The 27,500-nt window shown below is 42.1% G+C and overlaps 1 protein-coding gene across 5 annotated transcripts in view; it reads left to right on the forward strand.

The window, feature by feature from the left end:
• Positions 1-27,500, forward strand: part of ppfia2 (PTPRF interacting protein alpha 2) — a 129,504-nt gene that overhangs the window by 54,802 nt on the left and 47,202 nt on the right. For all 5 annotated transcript variants that reach the window (XM_062997060.1, XM_062997053.1, XM_062997066.1 and 2 more), the window contains 8 exons: positions 15,890-15,991; positions 18,247-18,411; positions 20,280-20,354; positions 20,555-20,659; positions 25,219-25,440; positions 25,885-26,031; positions 26,124-26,258; positions 27,286-27,369. In XM_062997060.1, the coding sequence (XP_062853130.1) occupies positions 15,890-15,991; positions 18,247-18,411; positions 20,280-20,354; positions 20,555-20,659; positions 25,219-25,440; positions 25,885-26,031; positions 26,124-26,258; positions 27,286-27,369 (1,035 nt within the window). The remainder of the gene's footprint in view (positions 1-15,889; positions 15,992-18,246; positions 18,412-20,279; positions 20,355-20,554; positions 20,660-25,218; positions 25,441-25,884; positions 26,032-26,123; positions 26,259-27,285; positions 27,370-27,500) is intronic.

Below are 27,500 nucleotides of genomic sequence, written 5' to 3' on the forward strand. Positions count from 1 at the left end.
TTCATCTGAGTTAGCATTTAGCATTGTGTGCTAGTCCCAGCAAACACAGTCCATATCAGAGTGTGGAGTTTGCATGTTCTCCCCGTGTCTGTGTGGGTGTGTTTGCTATGACATGGGTGCTGAGTGGCATGTTTACAGGGTTTAGAAGGACAGACGGGCAGCCAGAAGGTCCAGCTCGCCGTGTTAGTCATGAACCCTCCATCAGTCCATCAAAGATGGTCAATATGGGCTCCATGTGACCCCAACCCTACCGAACACCTTTAGGATGAATTAGAATGACGAATACCAGCCAGGCTTTAGTACATAGCTACATAGCTCATTAATCTCACGGTCGGGCGTCCTTATACTTTTGGCTAGATGGTGTAATATTACCATGGATGCACCAGTCCATCATTATAATACATTTCATATGTTCTGCTCAAGTCCCCTCACATTGTTGAGTGTGTACAAGTGTGTACATGTGTATGAGCGTGTGTGTACAAGTGTGTGTGTACAAGTATGAGTGTGTACATGTGTGTGTTGGTTGTTTATGAGTGTGTATATGTGTGGTGGCGCATAAATATGTGTGTAAACATGTGTACATGTGTTTAAGTTTGTATGAGTGTGTGTGAGTGTTTATGTGTATGTACGAGTGTGTGCGTGTGAATGGGTGTGTACGATTGTGTATCAGTGTGTGAGTGACTGAGTGTGTGTGAGTTTGTACGTGTGTGTACACATGTATGAGTGTGGACTAGTGTATGAGTGTATACGTGTGTGTATGAGTGTGTGCTTGTGTGTTAGTGTGTACGAGAGTATACGTATGTGTATGAGTGTGTGCGTGTGTTAGTGTATGAGTGTGTGCGTGTGTGTTAGTGTGTACGAGTGTGTATGAGTGTATACGTGTGTGTATGAGTGTGTGCATGTGTGTTAGTGTGTACGAGTGTGTATGAGTGTATACGAGTGGTTATGAATGTGTAAGTGTGTATGAGTGTGTGTGTACACGAGTGTATGAGTGTGTACATGTGTGTGTTGGTTGTGTATGAGTGTGTACATGTGTGTGTTGGTTGTGTATGAGTGTGTACATGTGTGTGTTGGTTGTGTATGAGTGTGTACATGTGTGTTGGTTGTGTATGAGTGTGTACATGTGTGTGTTGGTTGTGTATGAGTGTGTAATTGTGTATAAGTGTATACAAGTGTGTACGAGTGTGTACAAGTGTGCACATGTATGTATGATTGTGTATTAGCATGTATGAGTGTGTACGTGTGTGTACGTGTGTGTGTGTGTGTGTGTTGTTTGTCAGCGTGTGTGATCAGCTCTGATGTGTGTAAATCTCAGACGGGCAGATGGTGACAGTTTTGACCCACTTTGATGGATTTCACACCGATTAAAACGGAGAGCGACAAGTGTGTGTGTGTGTGTGTGATGTGTAAGTGTGTGTGTGTGATGTGTGTGTGTGATGTGTGTGTGTGTGTGTAGCCGTGATCCCGGTTTAAAGAAACTCCAGCGTTCTGCACAGAGCCTCAGCCTCACTCAACAGCTCTGGGATGAACCGGAACGCCAACTGATCGATCAGCGCCCGGCCGTACAAATACTGCCATCTTTTGAGTAAATGGGCACAAATTCCCACAGACGCACTTCAAAGTCTCTTCTAACAGCTCAGTAAAAGAGAATTATTGTAGAAAAACTGAATTATGAGGATCCGGTGTTATATGGACGGCGTGAGATCAGATCATTAGCCGTGTGTTGTGGTGTTCTGGTGGGTGTTTAGGTTAAATACTGGTTAAATACTGGTTTAATACTGAATTAATACTGAATGAATACTGGTTTAATACTGGATTAATACTGGTTTAATACTGGATTAATACTGGTTTAATACTGGTTTAATACTGAATTAATACTGGTTTAATACTGGATTAATACTGGTTTAATACTGGATTAATACTGGTTTAATACTGGTTTAATACTGGATTAATACTGGTTTAATACTGGATTAATACTGGATTAATACTGGATTAATACTGGTTTAATACTGGTTTAATACTGGTTTAATACTGGTTTAATACTGGATTAATACTGAATGAATACTGGTTTAATACTGGATTAATACTGGTTTAATACTGGATTAATACTGGTTTAATACTGGTTTAATACTGAATTAATACTGGTTTAATACTGGATTAATACTGGTTTAATACTGGATTAATACTGGTTTAATACTGGTTTAATACTGGATTAATACTGGTTTAATACTGGTTTAATACTGGTTTAATACTGGATTAATACTGGTTTAATACTGGTTTAATACTGAATTAATACTGGTTTAATACTGGTTTAATACTGGTTTAATACTGGATTAATACTGGTTTAATACTGGATTAATACTGGTTTAATACTGGATTAATACTGGTTTAATACTGGATTAATACTGGTTTAATACTGGATTAATAATGGTTTAATACTGGTTTAATACTGGATTAATACTGGTTTAATACTGGATTAATACTGGTTTAATACTGGATTAATACTGGTTTAATACTGGATTAATACTGGTTTAATACTGGATTAATACTGGTAATACTGGTTTAATACTGAATTAATACTGGATTAATACTGAATTAATACTGAATTAATACTGGAAGTGATGGTGTTGCAGTTAAGGGGCCCCGGGGACTCCGGCCGATGCCCCTTTGAGCAGAAGTAGTTGGCGTTGGAGGAGAGACGAGCTGAGCTCTTCCTCTTCTGCCTTTATTTTCCCTTCAGGGCTCAAACGGGCGTCGGCCGAGTGGAAGGTGGAGTTCCGATTCGACTCGTTCTCACTTTCTCTGGACAGAATGAGTCTTTTTATTAAAGTAGCTTTATGATTTTTTTTTCTCTTCTTTGAGGTTGTTTTGTGATTCAGTGATTCCGTTTTTTAAATTCTTTTTAAAAGATTTCACATCAGAGCAGCAGGTTACAAACACTGTAAAACACCGCTGAGGTTTCCATGGTGGTCTTTAAACAGAACAATTTATTAAAACACTTCAAATGTTTAAAAAAAAGCACAGTGTATTGTGGGTTTTTTAAACATGCACTCAGGGTTAGTGTTTATTGTTGAATGTTGGTGTTTGATGGAGAAAGTTGGTGGGTTTTTTTTTGTTGTGTTTTTTTTCTCCCCCTTTAGCGCATCCAATTGTTCAATTTGCATCGGGCTTCCTCTCTGTCTATGCCGAACCCTGCCCTGACCGAGGAGATCGAAGCTAACCCGTATCCCCTCCGACATATGAGCAGCAGCCGGATGCACCCACACATTTTATTTATTTAGTTTGGCGCCACCTAGCGTTGCATGCGGAGAGACACACCCTAAGGGCACTCTTCCTCATCCCTGTGCAGGCGCCTCTAATCAGCCGGCAGATGTCGTAATCGCATTCTGACAGAGAGAGACCCACATCCGGTTCTTTGTCCCGCCCCCCAACTGAGCAACCGGCCAATCGTTGCTAATACAGCCGCCCAGCCTCGAACCGGGGAAGCAGAGCTGGGTTCGATACCATGTATCTGGAATCCAGCTCTGGTTGCAGCGTGTGTTTTTTACCGCTGCGCCACCTGAGCGGCGAAAGTTGGTGTTTGATGTAGAATGTGTTTGGAGAATGCTGGTGTTTTATTGAGAATGTTGGTGTTTGATGGAGAATGTGTTTGGAGAATGTTGGTTTTTATTTAAAGACAGTGTTGTAGTTTGAAGGTGAATGTTGGTGTTTGATGTAGAATGTTGGTGTTTTATTGAGAATGTGTTTGGAGAATGTTGGTGTTTTATAGAGAATGTTGGTGTTTAAAGGAGAATGTTGGTGCTTGATGGAGAATGTTGGTGTTTAAAGGAGAATGTTGGTGCTTGATGGAGAATGTTGGTGTTTGAAGGAGAATGTTGGTGTTTGAAGGAGAATGTTGGTGTTTGAAGGAGAATATTGGCATTTGATAGAGAATGTCAGTGTTTGATAGATCATGTTGGTGTTTAATGAAGAATGTTTGTTTTTGATAGAGAGTGTTGGTGGAGAATTTTGGTGTTAGAGAATGTTGGTGTTTGATGGAAATGTTTGAAGGATAATGTTGGTTTTAAAGGAAAATGTTGGTGTTTAATAGAGAATGGTGTTTGAAGGTGAATGTTGGTGCTTGATGGAGAATGTGTTTGGAGAATATTGGTGTTTGGGGAATGTTGGTGTTTAGAGAATGTTGGCGTTTGATGAAGAATGTTGGTGTTGGAGAATGTTGGTGTTTATTTAAAGACAGTTGTAGTTTGATGGTGAATGATGGTGGTTGGAGAATGTCGGTGTTGACTAAGTGTTGTTTTTTAATAGAGAATGTTATATTTTGAAGATCAATGTTGGTATTCAATGGTGAATTTTGGTGTTGGAGAAAACAGGTGTTTGATAAAGAATGGTGTTTTATAGGTTATTGTTGCTGTTTAAGTGAAATGTTAGTTTTGGATGGTAAATGCTCTGATACTGATGGTGTTTAATGTGGTGGTTAGAGAGAGTTTTTTTATTATAAATGTTGGTGTTTGATGGTAAATGTTGGTGTTTAATAGGGAATTTTGGTGAATGGTCTTGGTTGGACAGTGTTGTTTGATAATAAATGTAGGTGTTTGATGAAGAATGTTGTTTTCACAGGTAAATATTGGTATAGGTATGCGTTCATAAAAATTTTGGTGTTTACTGGTAAATGTCGGTGTTTGTGATGGTTGGCAGTTGATTGAGATGTTGGTGTTTAATATGGAAGGTGGTGAAAAGGTCTTGCAGTGATCAGAGTGGTGTTTTTTCTGCCTTCATTTAGCCTGGAACATAAATGTAGAGGTCTTTAATGAAGACCGACGTTCTGTATTGAGGTGAGTAAAAAAATGTGTGTGTGTGTGTGTGTGTGTGGATGACCAGGCTACAGGAATATCTCAGTGGATGTAGTAAAGGAGGAAATTCCCTCTGCTGTGACGGTGTTTGATTCTCACATCAAAGACTGATCAGAGAGAGGAAACAGTTTGATAGATCAGAACGGAGGTGTTTAATAGATGTAGCTCGTCTGATCCATGATACTTCATCAGTACAAATCAAGACGACCTGCTGAATCAGCAGTTCTGACCCGCTGAGACGTCTGAAGGAACCTCCTGGTGTTTCCTACTGATCCAGGAACAAACACCTGAAAATACTGAAAAGTGCTTCGAATAGGGGCCAAAAGTATTCGGACGCCCCATTCAAAAACAAACACTATTAAAACAGAGCGAGTGATCATTTCAGCCAGAACAGGAGCCGCTCCTCTTGTGAGCGCTTCTCACAAGACTGTGATATTAAAGTGTGTGGGAATTTGTGCTCATTTAGTTAATAGATGACAGCATTTGTTGGGCTGGGTGCTGATGTTAATGTTGTGTGTGTGTTTAGCTGTGTGTATAGGTGTGTGTAGATGTCTGTGTACATGTGTGTGTATGAATGTGTAGGTGTGTAGATGTGTGTGTGTATAGCTGTGTGTGTGTATAGATGTGTGGGTGTGTGTGTGTATAACTTGTGTAAGTATGTGTTTATATGAGTGTGTCCATGTGAATAGGTGTTTACGTGTGTATGTGAGTGTAGATGTGTGTATATAGTTGTGTGTGTATAGGTGTGTATGTGTGTGAGTGTAGATGTGTGTGTGTGTATAGCTGTGTGTGTATAGATGTGTGTATAGGTGTGTATGTGTGTGAGTGTAGATGTGTGTGTGTGTATAGCTGTGTGTGTATAGATGTGTGTATAGGTGTGTATGTGTGTACGTGTGTAGATTTGTGTGTGTAGTTGTGTGTATAGATGTGTAGGTGTGTATATATAACTGTGTAAATGTGTAAGTGTGTGTATAGCTGTGTGTGTACAGATGTGTATGTGTGTATGTGAATGTAGCTGTGTGTGTATATGACGCTGTGTATAGATTTGTGTGTATGTGTGTGTACATGTGTATAGGTGTTTATGTGTGTATGTGAGTGTAGATGTGTGTATATAGCTGTGTGTGTAGATGTGTGTATAGGTGTGTATGTATATAGCTGTGTGTGTAGATGTGTGTATAGGTGTGTATGTATATAGCTGTGTGTGTAGATGTGTGTAGATGTGTATAGGTGTTTATGTGTGTATGTGAGTGTAGATGTGTGTATATAGCTGTGTGTGTAGATGTGTGTATAGGTGTGTATGTATATAGCTGTGTGTATAGGTGTGTATGTATATAGCTGTGTGTGTAGATGTGTGTATAGGTGTTTATGTGTGTATGTGAGTGTAGATGTGTGTATATAGCTGTGTGTGTAGATGTGTGTATAGGTGTGTATGTATATAGCTGTGTGTGTAGATGTGTGTATAGGTGTGTATGTATATAGCTGTGTGTGTAGATGTGTGTAGATGTGTATAGGTGTTTATGTGTGTATGTGAGTGTAGATGTGTGTGTATAGCTGTGTGTGTAGATGTGTGTAGATGTGTATAGGTGTTTATGTGTGTATGTGAGTGTAGATGTGTGTAGGTGTTTATGTGTGTATGTGAGTGTAGATGTGTGTAGATGTGTATAGGTGTTTATGTGTGTATGTGAGTGTAGATGTGTGTAGGTGTTTACGTGTGTATGTGAGTGTAGATGTGTGTAGGTGTTTATGTGTGTATGTGAGTGTAGATGTGTGTAGGTGTTTATGTGTGTATGTGAGTGTAGATGTGTGTAGGTGTTTATGTGTGTATGTGAGTGTAGATGTGTGTGTAGATGTGTGTAGATGTGTATAGGTGTTTGTGTGTATGTGAGTGTAGATGTGTGTATATAGCTGTGTGTGTAGATGTGTGTAGATGTGTGTATAGGTGTGTATGTATATAGCTGTGTGTATGTGTGTGTATATGACGCTGCGTGTAGATTTGTGTGTATGTGAGCGTAGCTGTGGGTGTATATAGCTGTGTGTGTAGATGTGTGTGTATATAGCTGTGTATATAGCTGTGTGTGTAGATGTGTGTGTATATAGCTGTGTATATAGCTGTGTGTGTAGATGTGTGTGTATATAGCTGTGTGTAGATGTGTGTATATGTGTGTATGTATATAGCTGTGTGTATATGACGCCGTGTATAGATTTGTGAGTATGTGTGCGTTCATGTGTATAGGTGTTTATGTGTGTATGTGAGTGTAGATGTGTGTGTATATAGTTGTGTGTGTGTATAAGCGTGCAGGTGTGTATGTATACAGCAGTGTTTTTATATGTATGTGAGTGTAGCTGTGTGTATGTGTGTGTATATGACGCTGTGTGTAGATGTGTGTGTATAGGTGTGTATGTGTGTGTATGTAGCTGTGTGTCTTTCTCTGTGTGTATAGGTGTGTATGTGAGTGTAGATGTGTGTGTATAAGTGTGTGTGTGAGTGTAGATGTGTGTGTATAGGTGTGTGTATAGGTGTGTATGTGAGTGTAGATGTGTGTGTGTGTGTATAGGTGTGTATGTGAGTGTAGATGTGTGTGTATAGGTGTGTGTATAGGTGTGTATGTGAGTGTAGATGTGTGTGTATAGGTGTGTGTATAGGTGTGTATGTGAGTGTAGATGTGTGTGTATAGGTGTGTGTATAGGTGTGTATGTGAGTGTAGATGTGTATAGGTGTGTGTATAGGTGTGTATGTGAGTGTAGATGTGTGTGTATAGGTGTGTGTATAGGTGTGTATGTGAGTGTAGATGTGTGTGTATAGGTGTGTGTATAGGTGTGTATGTGAGTGTAGATGTGTGTGTATAGGTGTGTGTATAGGTGTGTATGTGAGTGTAGATGTGTGTGTATAGGTGTGTGTATAGGTGTGTATGTGAGTGTAGATGTGTGTGTATAGGTGTGTGTATAGGTGTGTATGTGAGTGTAGATGTGTGTGTATAGGTGTGTGTATAGGTGTGTATGTGAGTGTAGATGTGTGTGTATAGGTGTGTATGTGAGTGTAGATGTGTGTGTATAGGTGTGTATGTGAGTGTAGATGTGTGTGTATAGGTGTGTATGTGAGTGTAGATGTGTGTGTATAGGTGTGTGTGAGTGTAGATGTGTGTGTATAGGTGTGTGTATAGGTGTGTATGTGAGTGTAGATGTGTGTGTATAGGTGTGTATGTGAGTGTAGATGTGTGTGTATAGGTGTGTATGTGAGTGTAGATGTGTGTGTATAGGTGTGTTTGTGAGTGTAGATGTGTGTGTATAGGTGTGTGTGAGTGTAGATGTGTGTGTATAGGTGTGTGTATAGGTGTGTATGTGAGTGTAGATGTGTGTGTGTGTATAGGTGTGTATGTGAGTGTAGATGTGTGTGTATAGGTGTGTATGTGAGTGTAGATGTGTGTGTATAGGTGTGTATGTGAGTGTAGATGTGTGTGTATAGGTGTGTGTATAGGTGTGTGTATAGGTGTGTATGTGAGTGTAGATGTGTGTGTATAGGTGTGTATGTGAGTGTAGATGTGTGTGTATAGGTGTGAATGTGAGTGTAGATGTGTGTGTATAGGTGTGTGTATAGGTGTGAATGTGAGTGTAGATGTGTGTTTAGGTGTGTGTATAGGTGTGAATGTGAGTGTAGATGTGTGTGTATAGGTGTGTATGTGAGTGTAGATGTGTGTGTGTGTGTGTGTGTGTGTGTATAGGTGTGTATGTGAGTGTAGATGTGTGTGTGTGTGTATAGGTGTGTATGTGAGTGTAGATGTGTGTGTATAGGTGTGTGTATAGGTGTGTATGTGAGTGTAGATGTGTGTGTATAGGTGTGTGTGAGTGTAGATGTGTGTTTAGGTGTGTGTATAGGTGTGTATGTGAGTGTAGATGTGTGTATGTGAGTGTAGATGTGTGTGTATAGGTGTGTATGTGAGTGTAGATGTGTGTGTATAGGTGTGTATGTGAGTGTAGATGTGTGTGTATAGGTGTGTATGTGAGTGTAGATGTGTGTGTATAGGTGTGTGTGAGTGTAGATGTGTGTGTATAGGTGTGTGTATAGGTGTGTATGTGAGTGTAGATGTGTGTGTGTGTATAGGTGTGTATGTGAGTGTAGATGTGTGTGTATAGGTGTGTATGTGAGTGTAGATGTGTGTGTATAGGTGTGTATGTGAGTGTAGATGTGTGTGTATAGGTGTGTGTATAGGTGTGTGTATAGGTGTGTATGTGAGTGTAGATGTGTGTGTATAGGTGTGTATGTGAGTGTAGATGTGTGTGTATAGGTGTGAATGTGAGTGTAGATGTGTGTTTAGGTGTGTGTATAGGTGTGAATGTGAGTGTAGATGTGTGTGTATAGGTGTGTATGTGAGTGTAGATGTGTGTGTATAGGTGTGTATGTGAGTGTAGATGTGTGTGTGTGTGTGTGTGTGTATAGGTGTGTATGTGAGTGTAGATGTGTGTGTATAGGTGTGTGTATAGGTGTGTATGTGAGTGTAGATGTGTGTGTATAGGTGTGTGTATAGGTGTGTATGTGAGTGTAGATGTGTGTGTATAGGTGTGTGTATAGGTGTGTATGTGAGTGTAGATGTGTGTGTATAGGTGTGTATGTGAGTGTAGATGTGTGTGTATAGGTGTGTATGTGAGTGTAGATGTGTGTGTATAGGTGTGTATGTGAGTGTAGATGTGTGTGTATAGGTGTGTGTATAGGTGTGTATGTGTGTGTATAGGTGTGTGTATAGGTGTGTATGTGAGTGTAGATGTGTGTGTATAGGTGTGTGTATAGGTGTGTATGTGTGTGTATAGGTGTGTGTATAGGTGTGTATGTGAGTGTAGATGTGTGTGTATAGGTGTGTGTATAGGTGTGTATGTGTGTGTATAGGTGTGTATGTGAGTGTAGATGTGTGTGTATAGGTGTGTGTATAGGTGTGTATGTGAGTGTAGATGTGTGTGTGTGTGTGTGTGTTCTCTGTGTGTTTTTGTTTTCTTCGTTAGCCCCTGAACATCACCAGCGCGTGCACCCCCCTCATTAATTAACGCACCCTCGTGGGGTGCAGGCGGGAACACCGAGCTTTGAAGTTTCGGAGAGAATAAAGACCCGAACCGGCCGGCGCGTGTGGGTGGCTGATAACAAAGCGTCTCCATAGAAACGTCAAGTTTGATGCGAAGCGTTCGGAGGTTGTTGCGGCGGGTTCAGAGTCACGTTTACTCATTCTGACAGGTGTACAGAAGGCCTGAGTAGTGCACTACGTGGCCAAAAGTATGTGGACACCTGAGCATGAGCTTGCCGGACGTCCTGTTACAAACCGTGTACTTTTATACTTAACCGCTCCATCTTTCCTGAGCAGCTTCCCACTCTTCTGGGAGGACTTTGGAATAATGTGTCTGTGGGAATTTGTGCTCATTTAGACAGTAGAATCAGTGAGCTCAGTAATTCAGACATCAGACATATCTCTGTACTGACCTGCATCCAGAGATCACAAGTCAGTCACAAGATACGAGTCCGAGTCAAGTCACAAGTCTTTATAATAAACACAAAACATATATTATAAATGTAGCGTAGAAATAAAGAAATAATCAGTAAGTTCAGATAAAAACAACAACAGATTAGCGAGTGTATTTAGCCGTTTTACTTCGTGTCTTTACTTTCCTCCTCATTGTGTAAATGAATGTAATTTCTGTAACAAGAAGGTTCCAGTTAAAAGCTTCAACTGATACGTTTTGTTTTCATTACAGAACAAAAGCGCTCGATAAATCACGGCACAGCGGCCAAAATCCCAAACACAGCAAAAACCATCATAACCGCTGCTTACCTGAGCTTCTGTTCTTCCAGATGCTATTACATTTATAAGCGTGCGTCCCATTAGGAACAGAATCCGTTATTTTGTAAATGTGCTTATAATTAAAAACCTCCAAACTTTTCCCGGTTGTGAAGTAAAACAGGAAGTGGTTAGAAAGCCGATCGAGCGTTTCATTACCACGTCATCTGTGTGACGCAAACTGAATAAATGCAAATAACAGCATTTCTTACTAACAATTACAATCAGAAGCTCTGATTGGTTCAGAAAGCGTCTTACAACCATCAGCACCGATTCTGTAGGAGCGTTCCATTCACCCCGGTTGTTCCTGTGAAGTGCACTACGTAGGGTATTCCACCATTTTAAGTGAGATTTCAATCCAAAGGTAACGAGAATGTTCAAATGAAGTGAACTTCAGAGTGTGTAGGGAGTAGGGAGCGACGCTTCATCACTACACCGGAGCTGGCTGGAACATTTACACATTGTGTGTGTTGTGGGTTAAGACGGCCGGAGCGTTATTATATATATATATAATTATCACACGTAACTAATGTGAACACGTGCTGACTCTAGGGACTCGTTTGTTTACGAGTCATTTTCTTAAAGTCATGAATCGAGTCCGAGTCATTTGAAACGAGTCCGAGTCGAGTCTGAAGTCGCTGTGTGAGTCCCCATCTCTGTCAGATGAATTCTGCACATGTGCTGCATACACGTCCAAAAGTATGTAGACACCCATCTTTAATCATGAGTTCAGGTGTTTTGGTCATAGCCAGTGCCCTGACCGCACACCTAGTGAACACTCGTTCCCCCAAGCGCTCCAAAATCTGGAGATTCAGTGATTTTTCTGGATTATTAATGTGGAGGTCACAAACTGGAACGTGGCGACACCGCCACAGTCAAGCAAGCTTTAAACTGGCACGAGCGCAGAGGCTCCAGCACTCCAGCGTCAGCCCCATGAAGCTCGACTGAAGCTTGTTTCTGATCACATGGACATCGTGCTCTGTTGAAGCACTGTAGCTTATAGCAAGGTCATGAGCTTATCTGAGCTCCTCTTTGTGACTATAACAGCCTCCGCTCTTCTGAGGGAACTAAGCTAAGCTAAGTGTGCAGACTGCTTCTACTCTCTGTTGTTAATGAACTGGATTCTGGACGTTTATATTCTCAGGATCGATTACTGTGATTTAACCTGTGCAGTCCAGCAGTAACGGAGGAAACAAATCAATACTATCAATACTAGTGTTTATAAAGTTTACAGTTGAACTCAAGCCACTTTGTAGTTCTACAATTACTGACTGTAGTCCATCTGTTTCTCTACATGCTTTGTTACCCCCCTTTCACCCTGTTCTTCAATGGTCAGGACCCCCACAGAGCAGGTATTATTTAGGTGGTGGATGATTCTCAGCACTGCAGTGACACTGACATGGTGCTGGTGTGTTAGTGTGTGTTGTGCTGGTATGAGTGGATCAGACACAGCAGCGCTGCTGGAGTTTTTAAACACCTCACTGTCACTGCTGGACTGAGAATCGTCCACCAACCAAAAACATCCAGCCGACAGCACCCCGTGGGCAGCGTCCTGTGACCACTGATGAAGGTCTAGAAGATGACCGACTCAAACAGCAGCAATAGATGAGCGATCGTCTCTGACTTTACATCTACAAGGTGGACCGACTAGGTAGGAGCGTCTAATAGAGTGGACAGTGAGTGGACACGGTGTCTGATCCACTCATACCAGCACACACTAACACACCACCACCATGTCAGTGTCACTGCAGTGCTGAGAATCATCCACCACCGAAATAATACCTGCACTGCGGGGGTCCTGACCATTGAAGAACAGGGTGAAAGCAGGTTAAAAAAGCATGCAGAGAAACAGATGGACTTCAGTCAGTAATTGTAGAACTACAAAGTGCTTCTATATGGTAAGTGGAGCTGATAAAATGGACAGTGAGTACTAACCAGGGTCTTTACACAGCGCTGAAAACGTATTTATTTTCTATATTTATTTCACTATACAGGGTTTGTACATGTTCATGCAGATTCAGTATATGGTGTGTTAAGCTAATTAGGCTGTGCTGGAGTGTGTGTGTGTGTGTGTGTGTGTGTGTGTGTGATGGATGTGTGTGTAAAGTGCACAGTAAGGCCGATGTACCAGGCTGCTGAGTGAACATGCCAGTGGGTTTATGGGTAAATTCACAATCATGTAGACCTGCTGTGTAATTGGCTTCTGGCGTTGTGACATTTAGATCTGCTACAATCACCATCCAGTGTGTGTGTGTGTGTGTGTGTGTGTGTGTGTGTGTGTGTGTGTACCACTATTCACCCTACTGGAACTTTCTGTACCAGAAACTGGAACTGTGTGGAACTTTATCCCTCTGCTACCGTGGTTTCAGACTACACCGGTAGTTGCCGGTATTGAAAATCTAGACCAATGACATCCAAACTGTGGCCCGTTACCATTTTTATGGTATCCAAAACTCACAGTATGAGGCTGCACACGAACCAGAGGCGCTGCTTCAGCTGATAAAATGAAGGGCTGTGTTTCAAACCGCACATTATTCACTAAACAAGGTGCTTAAAAACTAATAAATACCTCATTTACCACATTAGTTACTATGTACACTATATTGCCAGAAGTATTCGCTCGTCTGCCTTCACACACATAAGAACTTGAGTGACTCCCATTCTTAATCCATAGGGTTTAATATGATGTCGCCACCCTTTGCAGCTATAACAGCTTCAGCTCCTCTGGGAAGGCTTTCCACAAGGTTTAGGAGTGTGTTTATGGGAATTTCTGACCATCCTTCCAGAAGCGCATTTGTGAGGTCAGACACTGATGTTGGACGAGAAGGCCCGGCTCACAGTCTCCCCTCTAATTCATCCCAAAGGTGTTCTATCTATCGGTCAAGTTCTAGTCGAGTTCTTCCACACCAAACTGGCTCGTCCACGTCTTTATGGAGCTTGTGCTTTGTGCACTGGTGCGCACTCATGTTGGAACAGGAAGGGGCCATCCCCAAACTGTTCCCACAAAGTTGAGAGCATGAAATTGTCCAGAATCTCTTGGTGTGCTGAAGCATTAAGAGTTCCTCTCACTGGAACTAAGGGGCCGAGCCCGACTCCTGAAAAACACCCCCACACCATCATCCCCCCTCCACCACACTTCACACTCGGCACAATACAGTCAGACAGGTACCGTTCTCCTGGCAACCGCCAAACTCAGACTCGGAGAAGCGTGATTCATCACTCCAGTGAACACGTCTCCACTGCTCTAGAGTCCAGTGGCGGCGTGCTTTACACCATGCACTCGGTGATGTAAGGCTTGGATGCAGCTGCTCGGCCATGGAAACCCGTTCCATGAAGCTCTACACACTGTTCTTGAGCTGATCTGAAGGCCACATGAAGTTTGGAGGTCTGTAGTGATGGACTCTGCAGAAAGTTGGTGACCTCTGTGCACTATGTTCCTCAGCATCCGCTGACCCGCCCTGTCATTTCACGTGGTAACACTTGGTGGATGAGTCGCTGTCGTTCCCAATCGCTTCCACTTTGTTATACCAGCACTGACAGTCGACTGTGGAATATTTAGTAGTGAGGAAATTTCACGACTGGACTTGTTGCACAGGTGGCATCACGGTACCACGCTGGAATTCACTGAGCTCCTGAGAGCGACCCGTTCTTTCACTAATGTGTGTAGAAGCAGTCTGCATGTCCAGGTGCTCGGTTTTATACACCTGTGGTCATGGAGGTGATCGGAACACCTGAATTCAATCATTTGAATGGGTGAGTGAATACTTTTGGCAATATAGTGTATGATGGTATTTGGGACACAGCGGCTCTTCTCTGCTTGTTGTACATGATGTTCAGTATTAAATGTTTCACACACGTCGTTATTTGATGCACTTATTCTCGGTTTTCCTGCTCTCTTATTGGCTGTTTTTAATTGCTGTGGTGAAGCTGGTTGTCGGTGCTGCTACGAGGGTTCTTCGTTCCATCACTTTTCTACATCGTCACTTTCTGAGGCCTTTTTTCAGCATCGTACCGACTTTTTAATGCCGGCAGCAAAAATGTTTGTGGTTGAGCTCGTAGCCACTGATGCGCCGCTGCTTTCACATCATCATCACATGAAAATCTTCTCCCTCTTAAAGCTTCTTTGATGATCCGATGATCCGAGCTGTTTGTGTGCCGATATGCAGAGAAAAATAAAACATTCTGGGTGAATCACGGCCAGCAGGGGTCGCTGTTCTGTTCTGCACAGAGAGTCGGAGCTAAATAAATATTTTTTAAATTGTTTTGGTGGACGATAAGATCACAACTAAAGTACAGCTCGTGTGTGTCGATCTATTCTGATAGAAACTATATTTTGCTGACGCTGTTTATGCTTGTTGACGTTTACAAGCTCCTCCCCCAGGTTTCCCCTCGTTCCATATCCTGCATTCTGATTGGCTGGAGCTCAACATGATCGCAACACTTTTCACGCTACAGGATTTGGAGATGCCGACAGGTCCAGATATTTAGCACGCCATGCCTAGTTCTCACTACACGATTTTTGCCCTGATTTTCGCTCACCAACAGGCGTGCCAGGGGCCCGAAAATCGTCTCTCAGTCGCTATGTGTGAATCGTTTGTCGACTCAGTCTGCTCGTGGCTTAAGAAAGATATCTAGAATGCGAAATTTCTGGACATGTCGGTGACTCAAAATCATGTAGTGTGAAAGGTGTTGTGAGTGCGGCATCGAGCTCCAGCCAATCAGAATGCAGGATCTGGAGTGACGGGAAACCCAGGGGAGGAGCTTATAAACGTCAACAATACATCAGCACACACACGAGCTGTACTTTAGTTGTGATCTTATCGTCCCACCAAACCACCATGCCCACGTTTTCATTACTAAAATATTTATTTATCTCCGACTCTCTGTGCAGGACAAAACAGCGACCCCTGCTGGCCGTGATTCACCCGGATTCTTTTCTTTCTCCTCAAACAGCTCGGATCTCTCGCTTCTTACTGGCGTCCATGTTTGGAAGGATAAACCCGCCTCACACGTGGTATCGTTAAACCCCTCGTCACTTCTCACGTGTGTTTTGGGAGACCGGACAGACTCTGTGACTCCTCCTGGTGATAGATGGTGTAGTGTGCGACCCCCTATTGCCAATCAATCATGTAGTGTGAACTAGGCGTTAGCATAGTTGCTAAGTTTGTCCAGATTTTTTGGGACGCACCCGTGTTAACGTGACGTGTCGTTTGTGTGGTACAGGAGTTTGCGGCGCTGACCAAGGAGCTGAACGCCTGCAGGGAGCAGCTGCTGGAGAAGGAGGAGGAGATCTCAGAGCTGAAGGCCGAGAGGAACAACACCAGGGTGAGTGGCTGTCGGAATGGAACTGCTGGGATCTAACACGGGTATCGATCGACAGTTTATTTGTAATAAAAGTTGGAGGTTTATAGAAATCATATCAGAGCTGTTATTAAATACATTACATGGACAAAAATATTGGGACGCCCTTCTAATTTTTGTATGGTATAATAATCAGTGATATTATGACCTGTGCCAGTTATGACCTGTAGAGGGGGCAGTAACGGCCCAGTTAAGTGTTATTTCGCTCCAGGTGGGAGCGTTTCTATGTATTACAGTTTGTTTCTCACAGACTTGCCAGCTCCTCTATCTGGCAACCTGCTTTTACTCTGGAACTGTGATGCCCAGCTCGGTTCTGTCCAGTCCGAACTGGTTTTCTGCTGGTGTCAAACTCACACTGTGTCGCAACATTTACTGGTGCCGTCCAGTTGTGGCCAGTTGGCACTTATCTGTCTCGCTGCGACCACCCCCAACTGAGGAGGTGCAGTTGATCACTTCTTTTCACCTGAGAGGGGCGGGGTCTTACAGAGAGCAGTATTGCGTACGGAGGGGTACGCACTGCCATCCGTAATCTCGATGCCTCGACCGGTCAGCAGAGGAACCCTGTTCAGTCATTGTCCCTCCCCACACAGACACAGCCAATTGTGTCTGTGTAGGCGACCGGCTGGCTGATAGCGGAGCTGAGATTCAAACCCGAGAGCTCCAGATCTCAGCACTGGTGGACTGGCTTGTTTTAGGAACTTTAATGAATCGTGATGCAGTGGATCACTTTACGGATCCGGTATAAAGCCGAGTGGATCCCACAGATCTCTAGACGTGGATCCTGTGTCCAACTCTAAACTAAAGTGCTTCCGGCTCGGCGTCATGCACCAGGATGAAGGATCTAACCAGACGTTTGATTTGAAATCTCCTGGTACTTTATGAAGTCAGGTTTTCTTACAAGATCCTCAGATCCTTTGGAGATCCACCGTACAGAGCTACGGTCTTCGTAGAACCTTTCTAGGCTTTTCTGGACCACAGATCCTGGTTCCTGTAGCTTCTGATAAACTTCAGGTGCTTGTTTGTGGTTGGAAACTCTTCCTCCTGGCTCGTCTAATCGTAGAACCTCAGAGGAACCTGTTCTTACCTCCTGCTCCTCACCTCCTCTTTATCTCCAGCTCCTTATCTCCTGCTTCTTACCTCCTGCTCCTTCTCATTTCATTTCTTACCTCCTGCTGTTTTTTTCCTCTTTATCTCCTGTTCCTTTCATCTCCTGTTTCTTACCTCCTGCTCCTAGCCCTCTCCTTCCTACCTCATGTCCTTCTCCTCACTTCTGCTCCTTATATCCTGTCTTTACCTCCTGCTGCTCACCTCCTCCTTATCTTCCGCTCCTTCTCATCTCCTGCTTCGAGCCTTCTGCTCTTCTTTTCCTCCTCCTCAAATGCTGCCCTTTCCTCCTGCTCCTTTTCACCTCATCATTTCCTCACCTCCTGCTCCTACTACCTACTTCTCCTCAACTCCCCATCTTTCTCCTCACAGCCTGCCCTTTATCTCCTCTTTTTGTGTCCTGCTTCAAGGCTCCTGCTCCTCTTCTCCTAATCTTCCTCCTCGCATCCTGCACTTTCCTCCTGCTACTCTTCACCTCTTCTGTCCTCCTCCACTTCACCTCCTGCTCCTTCTTGTCTCCTGCTTCTCATTCTCTCCTCCTTACCACCTCATGTTCTTCTTTCCACCTCTCCTTCTCTTCCTTTTCACATCCTGTTCCTTACCTCATGTTCCTCGGCTCTTTCTTTTTCTCATCTCTTGCTCCTCACCACCTCCTCTATACCTCCTTCTCCTGAGTTTCTCCTGCTTACCTCCTGCTCCTAACTTATGCTAATCGTACCCGGATCTCCTCGTCCCTGCCTGTGACCTCAGCAGACCGATCCAGTCCAATCTCATCTGAAACCTGGTTACCATATTAATGTGTGAGCCACGCCCGGATGCTTCAGGTTCTCACGCTTGATTGGCTGGAGTTTTATGACCGAGTTAAATTGTGGCTGATGATAAATAAGAGCAAAGGTTTTTATTTTCAGGATGAGGTGCATTTATTCATATCAGATCATTTGTGTGGTTTTGTAGGGCAGCGGTAGCTCAGTGGTTAAGGTACTGGACTTGTAATAAGAAGGTTGCTGGTTCAAGCCCCACCACCGCCAAAAATTTAGAGGATGTTTTTGCCTTTATTCCATCACGTGATGATAAATGTGATGATGATGCTAAAATAACGCTGTATTTATCCTCAGCTGCTGCTGGAACATCTGGAGTGTCTGGTGTCTCGACACGAGCGCTCTCTGAGGATGACGGTGGTGAAGAGGCAGGCTCAGTCCCCGTCAGGAGTCTCCAGTGAGGTGGAAGTTCTCAAAGCTCTCAAATCTCTCTTTGAACACCACAAAGCTCTGGATGAGAAGGTGAGGTTCAGATCTGCACCTAGTGTTATTATGATGTCTCTTGTAAGTTGTGTAACGCTGTGTAAGCAAATCAGCTTGTGGTATTCAGGTCAGGTGACTCTGCATGGCTGTGTACGGCGTCGAGTCTTAAAGACGTTGAGTTTCGAGGTATTTTTCCCCATAAGGACGTTTGGGGAACCTGTTAATGCGTCCATGGTCCCGTGGAGCTGCAGATATTTTAGTCTCATGTAAAATAATGAGGTTGTTTTTGACACTTAAACGCTGAAAATAACACAAATATAATATAAACACACTGAAATACAATTACTAACAGTTACACATCAATAAAAATACAATAAAAGCTGCACTTTAGTTTTACTTCTTTATTGTTTCCTGACGCTTCTTAATGCTGGAGATGCTCGATGTTGAAATACAGTATTATACCATTCAGCACCAGCGCATTCACATGAGAAGCGTAACGTGACTTATTGTAGTAGAACAGCGAGTGAGGAATGTGATTAGTGGAGGAACTTATGAGCAGTAATAATGAAGAGAAGTTTAGTGCTCCTGTCTCCTTCTTTGTCTGTTTGTGATACTTTTTCTTCTCAGTTCTGTTTATTAGCTTTTACGTCGCTGTGAAGGAATTTTGTACCGCTCCACCCTGCAGAATTGTTCTACTTCAGCTACGTTAAAAGATTTTTTGGCATGAACTGCATGTTTAAGGTCTTACGGCATCTCAGTGGGGTTCAAATCCGTTCTGAGCCCATCAAAACAGAGATGTTCACAAGTCACAAAATATGAGTCCGAGTCAAGTCACGAGTCAATATAATCTACACAAAACATATATTATAAATGTAGCGTAGAAATAAAGAAATAATCTGTAAGTTCAGATAAAAACAACAACAGATTAGCGAGTGTATTTAGCCGTTTTACTTCGTGTCTTTACTTTCCTCCTCATTGTGTAAATGAATGTAATTTCTGTAACAAGAAGGTTCCGGTTAAAAGCTTCAACTGATACGTTTTGTTTTCATTACAGAACAAAAGCGCTCGATAAATCACGGCACAGCGGCCAAAATCCCAAACACAGCAAAAACAATCATAACCGCTGCTTACCTGAGCTTCTGTTCTTCCAGATGCTATTACATTTATAAGCGTGCGTCCCATTAGGAACAGAATCCGTTATTTTGTAAATGTGCTTATAATTAAAAACCTCCAAACTTTTCCCGGTGGTGAAGTAAAACAGGAAGTGGTTAGAAAGCCGATCGAGCGTTTCATTACCGCGTCATCTGTGTGACGCAAACCGAATAAATGCAAATAACAGCATTTCTTACTAACAATTACAATCAGAAGCTCTGATTGGTTCAGAAAGCGTCTTACAACCATCAGCACCGATTCTGTAGGAGCGTTCCATTCACCCCGGTCGTTCCTGTGAAGTGCACTACGTAGGGTATTCCACCATTTTAAGTGAGATTCCGATCCAAAGGTAACGAGAATGTTCAAATGAAGTGAACTTCAGACTGTGTAGGGAGTAGGGAGCGACGCTTCATCACTACGCCGGAAGCTGCTGGAACATTTACACATTGTGTGTGTTGTGGGTTAAGACGGGCGGAGCGTTATTATTATTATTATTATTATTATTATTATTATTATTGTTATTAGAGAGCAGAAATGACACGATCAGAATGATGTTGGATCATATATTTTATATATATAATTGTCACACGTAACTAATGTTAACACGTTACGAGTCATTTTTTGCGAGTCATGAGTCGAGTCAGAGTCATTTGAAACGAGTCGAGTCTCCATCTCTGCTTCAGATGTGAACTTGCTTGTGTGCTTCGGATCATCGTCCTGCTTTAGGTCACAAACGGACTTTTTCTCACTTGTAGGTCAGAGAGAGGCTGCGAGTGTCACTGGAAAGAGTCTCGGCACTGGAGGAGGAGCTAACTACTGCCAATCAGGAGGTGAGAGCCAATCAGAACGTTCTTCTGTATCAGGCGGGCGTGTCTATCAATTACTGAGACACAAGCTGCTGGGTCAGGAATGTAAATACTGCAGCATGTGTGATATTTGTCAAGGTCAAAGTAACGCAGTATTTATATGGGCACAGAGAAGTCATCAGTAAACACCACCATACCGGTATTTATTCTACTTTTCTCTGTAGATTGTTGCCTTAAGAGAACAGAACGCTCACATCCAGAGGAAAGTGGCATCAGGGGAAGCAGCCGAGGATCTGCTGGAGGGAGACGCTCAGAAAGTTCATGGCAAGGCATGTATCAACACCGGCATAAACACTAGCAAATAAACACCAGCACTTAATACTAAACACTAGCATTCGCCTGTAAACACTAACACTCAACATCGGCATAACCATTAAACACTACCATTCGACTATAAACACTAACACTCAATACTAAACATCAGCATTAACCCATTAAACACTACCATTCTTCTATAAAACTAACAAACACCAACATTCGCCATTAACCACCAGCATTCACCTTTAACACTCGATACTAAACAGCATTAACTATTAAACACTAGCATTTGACTATAAACACTAACAAACACCAACATTCACCATCAAACACCAGCATTCTCCTAAAAACACTAACACTTAACATCAGCATAACCATGAAACACTCCCATTGTCCTACAGTTTAAACACTAACACTTAACATCAGCATGTCATTAAACACCAGCATTCACCTATAAACACTAACAAACACCAATATTTACCATCAAGCACAATTAAACACCAACATTTGCTATTAAACACCAGCATTTTTTTTTATAAAAAACCATCAATCAACACTCACCATTAAGCCATCAAAACCAGCAGTCTCCTATAAACACTATCAAACATCAACACTCAGCATCATTCTTTAATAAATACAAACACCAGCAGTCACCATTAAATACCAGCATTCAGCATTACACTAAAAATCTTTTCAATAAACACTGTCAAAAAAGTATTTTACCATCAATATTATCATTCAGCACTAAACATCTTCCAAATAAACACCATTAAACCCCAACACTCACCATTAAGCACAATTAAACACCAAACAAGGTTTACTAGTAAACACCAGTATTGTCCAATAAACACAACCAAACACTAGTACTCAGTATTAAATACCAACATTTAGCATTAAGCTCAAATAGCATTTACATTTAAACACCACTGTTCCCCACTAAACACTATCAAACACCGACAATCAGCATTAAATACCAACATTTAGCATTAAGCTCAAACACCAAACAGCATTTACATTTAAACACCACTGTTCCCCACTAAACACCATCAAACACCGACACGCAACATTAAATACCAACATTCAGCTTTAAACAACCAACAACCACTATGTTTGTGATCAATTCCAAGCATTTTTATTACAATTTGTATTTAATGTTATTTCTACACTATAATATAACACTATTACCAAACACCACGGTTGTAGAGACGCTTGTGTTTGTTGGTGAGTGTTTATTTGAGGTAGAAGGACGGTGTTTATACTTGTATCTGCATCTGCAGAGCTTCTCAGCGCCTGCGTTCCTTCTCACGTTTCATTTAGAGTCCTTTATTTTAGCACCGGAGAGCTGCTTTATTCAGATGTTCTTTACATCCCGCACACACACACACACTGTACCACACACACACACTGTACCACACACACACTGTACCACACACACACACACTGTACCACACACACACACACACACACACTGTACCACACACACACACTGTACCACACACACTGTACCACACACACACACACTGTACCACACACACACACACACACTGTACCACACACACACACTGTACCACACACACACTGTACCACACACACACACACTGTACCACACACACACACACTGTACCACACACACACACTGTACCACACACACACTGTACCACACACACACACACTGTACCACACACACACACACTGTAAAAATAATTTCACGTCTATTCTGAGGTTCTGACGCATTTCTCTCACTTTCTCATTGTAACTGTAGAACAAATACAGGGTTACAGACACGTGGACTAAAGTATGTGGACACCTGATCATAAGCGTGTAGGACGTACAAAACACTGCAGCTAAAACACTGTGTCTATAGAAAGTCCCTTTAGAAGATGGCTCAGGGTGTGAATACTTTTTCCCAGCGGAGTGTTTATGTGGGTTGGAGTTTCAGCTCTGCAGTCTCTGCTGCTTTTCTTAGCTCTCTGTTCCTCTGCAGTGACTCAGTCTGAGCTGCTAATTTTAGCGCTGGTGCTAACGCTGGTGCTAACGTCTGGCGGTTCACGTGGTGGGAACCAACCGGAGACGCGTCAGATCAGAACCGAACCTGATGATGTGAATCCGTACACTAAACTACCCCGAGAGAGCACGATTAAACACTCACATCCGTTACTAAACACCAGCATTATAAACACTATCAAATATCGACACTCACCATCAAGCACAGTTAAACAGAGTACAAACACCAACACTCGCCATTAAACACTGAATTCTGTTATAAACACTATCAAACATCAACACTCACCATCCAGCACAGTTAAACACCAACACTCACCATTAAACACCAGCATTCTCCTATAAACACAAACACCAACATTCATCACCAAAACTATCATCCTATAAACACTATCAAACATCAGCACCCACCATCAAGCTCAGTTAAACACCAACATATATCATTAAACACCAGCATTCTAGTGTTAACACAAACACCAACATTCACCATAAAACCAGCATTCTCCCATTAACACAAACACCAACACACCATTAAACACCAGCATTCTCCTATAAACACAAACACCAACATTCATTATCAAAACCATCATCCTATAAACACCATCAAACATCAGCACCCACCATCAAGCTCAGTTAAACACCAACATATATCATTAAACACCAGCATTCTCCTGTTAACACAAACACCAACATTCACCATAAAACCAGCAGTCTCTTATAAACACTATTAAACATCAACACTCACCATCAAGCTCAGTTAAACACCAACATATATAATTAAACATCAACATTCTCCTGTTAACACAAACACCAACATTCACCATAAAACCAGCAGTCTCTTATAAACACTATTAAACATCAACACTCACCATCAAGCTCAGTTAAACACCAACATATATCATTAAACACCAGCATTCTCCTGTTAACACAAACACCAACATTCACCATAAAACCAGCAGTCTCTTATAAACACTATTAAACATCAACACTCACCATCAAGCTCAGTTAAACACCAACATATATCATTAAACACCAGCATTCTCCTGTTAACACAAACACCAACATTCACCATAAAACCAGCAGTCTCTTATAAACACTATTAAACATCAACACTCACCATCAAGCTCAGTTAAACACCAACATATATAATTAAACATCAACATTCTCCTATTAACACAAACACCAGCATTCACCATAAAACCAGCAGTCTCTTATAAACACTATTAAACATCAACACTCACCATCAAGCTCAGTTAAACACCAACATATATAATTAAACATCAACATTCTCCCATTAACACAAACACCAACACACCATTAAACACCAGCATTCTCCTATAAACACAAACACCAACATTCATTATCAAAACCATCATCCTATAAACACCATCAAACATCAGCACCCACCATCAAGCTCAGTTAAACACCAACATATATAATTAAACATCAACATTCTCCTATTAACACAAACACCAACATTCACCATAAAACCAGCAGTCTCTTATAAACACTATTAAACATCAACACTCACCATCAAGCTCAGTTAAATGCCAACATTCCTCAATAAACACAAACACCAGCAGTCATCATTAAATACCGACATTCAGTATTAAGCAACACTTGTTTCTAATAAACATTATCAAACACTAACATTTATAATTAAACACAACGTTCACCACTGAACACACAAATAAACATTAATTGTTAAAAGTCAATACCAGCATATCTATTAAACACCAAAGTTTTTCAATGAACTCCATCAAACACCATTTAATACTAAGATTCAGCACTGAACAATGGATTTTTCCAGTAAACACTATCAAACAACTACATTTACCTTTAAATACTAACATTCAACATTGAACATTTTACAATAAACACCATTAAACTCCAGCACTCACCATAAGGCGCAATCAAACACAGAAAAACATTTTCTAGTAAACACCAGTATTGTCCAATATTCTTTTTAAAGCAACCAAACACTAGTACTCAGTATTAAATACCAAAATTTGGCATTAAGCAACAATTGTTTCTAATAATTTTACCATTAAATACCAACATTTAGCATTAATCATTTTTCATTAAACACCATTAAACTCCAACACTCACCATTAAGCACGATTAATGGTTGACTTTCCCTCTGGGATTAATAAAGTGATCTATCTAAACACCAAACAACATTTACTAGTAAACACCAGTATTCAAACACCATCAGATAACAATATTACCAAACACCGTGGCTGTAGAGATGCTTCTGTGCTTATAGTTGGGCTCAGACGTTGAGGTAACTTGGAGGAACGTTCCAAGAACTTAATTTCATCATCACGTCCTTCAAAATGATAATTGTGTAGGTGGTGGAAACCCACCATCACTGGGTTGACACGGGTTGGAATTTTGGCGGTGCTACCGGCCTGGTCTGGGGCCCTACAGACACAATTTGTCTGATTGAAGAAAAGACAGATGAAGGACCAAGTCATGTCACTATAAGAGCATCCGCTCACTTTTTTACAGGATTGTGTAGTATGTCGGTGGGAATTTGTGTCTATTGTGGCGTTTTGTGTGTTGCTAGCGGCTGTCAAACGGTTCGATGGAGTCGGGGGACGAGGCGAGTCAGGTGGTGGAACTTCAGGAACTGCTGGAGAAGCAGAACTATGAGCTGACTCAGATGAAGGAGAGGATGTCCTCGCTGTCGTCCAGAGTCTCGGAGGTGGAGCAGGAACTGGAGACGGCACGTAAAGACTTCATCAAGAGTGAAGACATGAACACCAAATACCAGAGAGACATCAAAGAGGTAATAATTATCATAACAAACACCAGAGAGACATCAAAGAGGTCATGATTATCATAACAAACACCAGAGAGACATCAAAGAGGTCATGATTATCATAACAAACACCAGAGAGACATCAAAGAGGTAATGATTATCATAACAAACACCAGAGAGACATCAAAGAGGTAATAATTATCATAACAAACACCAGAGAGACATCAAAGAGGTAATGATTATCATAACAAACACCAGAGAGACATCAAAGAGGTAATAATTATCATAACAAACACCAGAGAGACATCAAAGAGGTCATGATTATCATAACAAACACCAGAGAGACATCAAAGAGGTAATGATTATCATAACAAACACCAGAGAGACATCAAAGAGGTAATGATTATCCTAACAATTACCCTGATTACTATAATAATTATGTATTTTATTTTCTCCCCCGCCGGTGTTTAGGCGATGTGTCAGAAGGAGGACATGGAGGAGAGGATCGTGACGCTGGAGAAACGTTACCTCAGCGCTCAGAGAGAATCCACCTCCCTGCACGACATCACTGACAAACTGGAGAACGAACTGGCCAATAAGGAGGCGTTTCTCCGCCAGGTAAGACCAGAGCTGGACTCAATACTCACGGTAAACACCACAAATATACGACTCTTGATTTTACCGTGTGTGTGTGTGTGTGTGTGTGTTAGATGGAGGAGAAGAACAGGCAGCTACAGGAAAGGCTGGAGTTGGCCGAGCAGAAGCTGCAGCAGACCATGAGGAAGGCGGAAACTCTGCCGGAGGTGGAGGCCGAACTGGCTCAGAGAATAGCGGCTCTAACAAAGGTAACAAGGACCGTCGGTAAGTGAAATTATATCTTATATGAAAACCTGTCGGTGGTGCAAAAAAGGTTGGGAAGCGCTGCTGTAAAGCACAAGACCTAAAGTGCTGAATACCTGTGACCCTCAGGTAGCGCTGCATCAACAAACGACCTGCTTTTGTAATAAATAGAACCTCATGAATTCTAGAGCTCTTCAGAAAACCAATCTGACCAGCATCCAAAACCTCATTACAACCATCAAACCAGACCAGTTTGATCAGCAACCAAAAACGCTCTACAACCAGCAAACCAGAACAATCTGACCAATGAAAACATCAACCAAAACATCTCTACAACCATCAAACCAGACCAGTCTGACCAGCAATCAAAACATCTCTACAACCATCAAACCAGACCAGTCTGACCAGCAACCAAAACATCTCTACAATCATCAAACCAGACCAATCTGACCAACCTGACCAGCATCCGAAACCTCTCCACAACCATCAAACCAGACCAATCTGACCAGCCTGACCAGCATCCAAAACATCTCCACAACCAACAAACCAGACCAATCCGACCAGCCTGACCAGCATCCAAAACATCTCCACAACCAACAAACCAGACCAATCTGACCAGCAACCAAAACCTTATTACAACCATCAAACCAGACCAATCTGACCAATAAAAACATCAACCAAAACATCTATACAATCATCAAACCAGACCAGTCTGAACAGCATGACCAGTATCCAAAACATATCCACAACCAGCCAAACCAGACCAGTCTGACCAGCATCCAAAACCTTATTACAACCATCAAACCAGACCAATTTGATCACCCTGACCATCTAAAAACGCTCTACAACCATCAAACCAGACCAGTCTGACCAGCATCCAGAACTTCTTTACAACCAGCAAACCAGACCAATCTGACCAGCCTGACCAGCATCCAAAATATCTCCACAATGAGCAAACCAGACCGATCTGACCAGCCTGACCAGTTTAGTTAACCAGTGTGTAGTGTCTTTAACTGTTCGTGTGTCCTACAGGCAGAAGAAAGACACGGCAGTATTGAGGAGCGGATGAGGCATCTGGAAGGTCAGCTGGAGGAGAAAAATCAGGAACTTTTAAGGGTCTGTATGAGCTTCACGTGTCCTCCATGAGGTCGGGGGTGGAGGGGTCCATACGTTCTACACGTTCTACACGTTCTACACATTCTACACGTTCCATCCTGAATTGTTTGCATTATTTGTGTTTGGTCCTG

The sequence above is a fragment of the Trichomycterus rosablanca genome, chromosome 1 (assembly GCF_030014385.1).
Source record: "Trichomycterus rosablanca isolate fTriRos1 chromosome 1, fTriRos1.hap1, whole genome shotgun sequence".
NCBI classification, from domain to species: domain Eukaryota; kingdom Metazoa; phylum Chordata; class Actinopteri; order Siluriformes; family Trichomycteridae; genus Trichomycterus; species Trichomycterus rosablanca.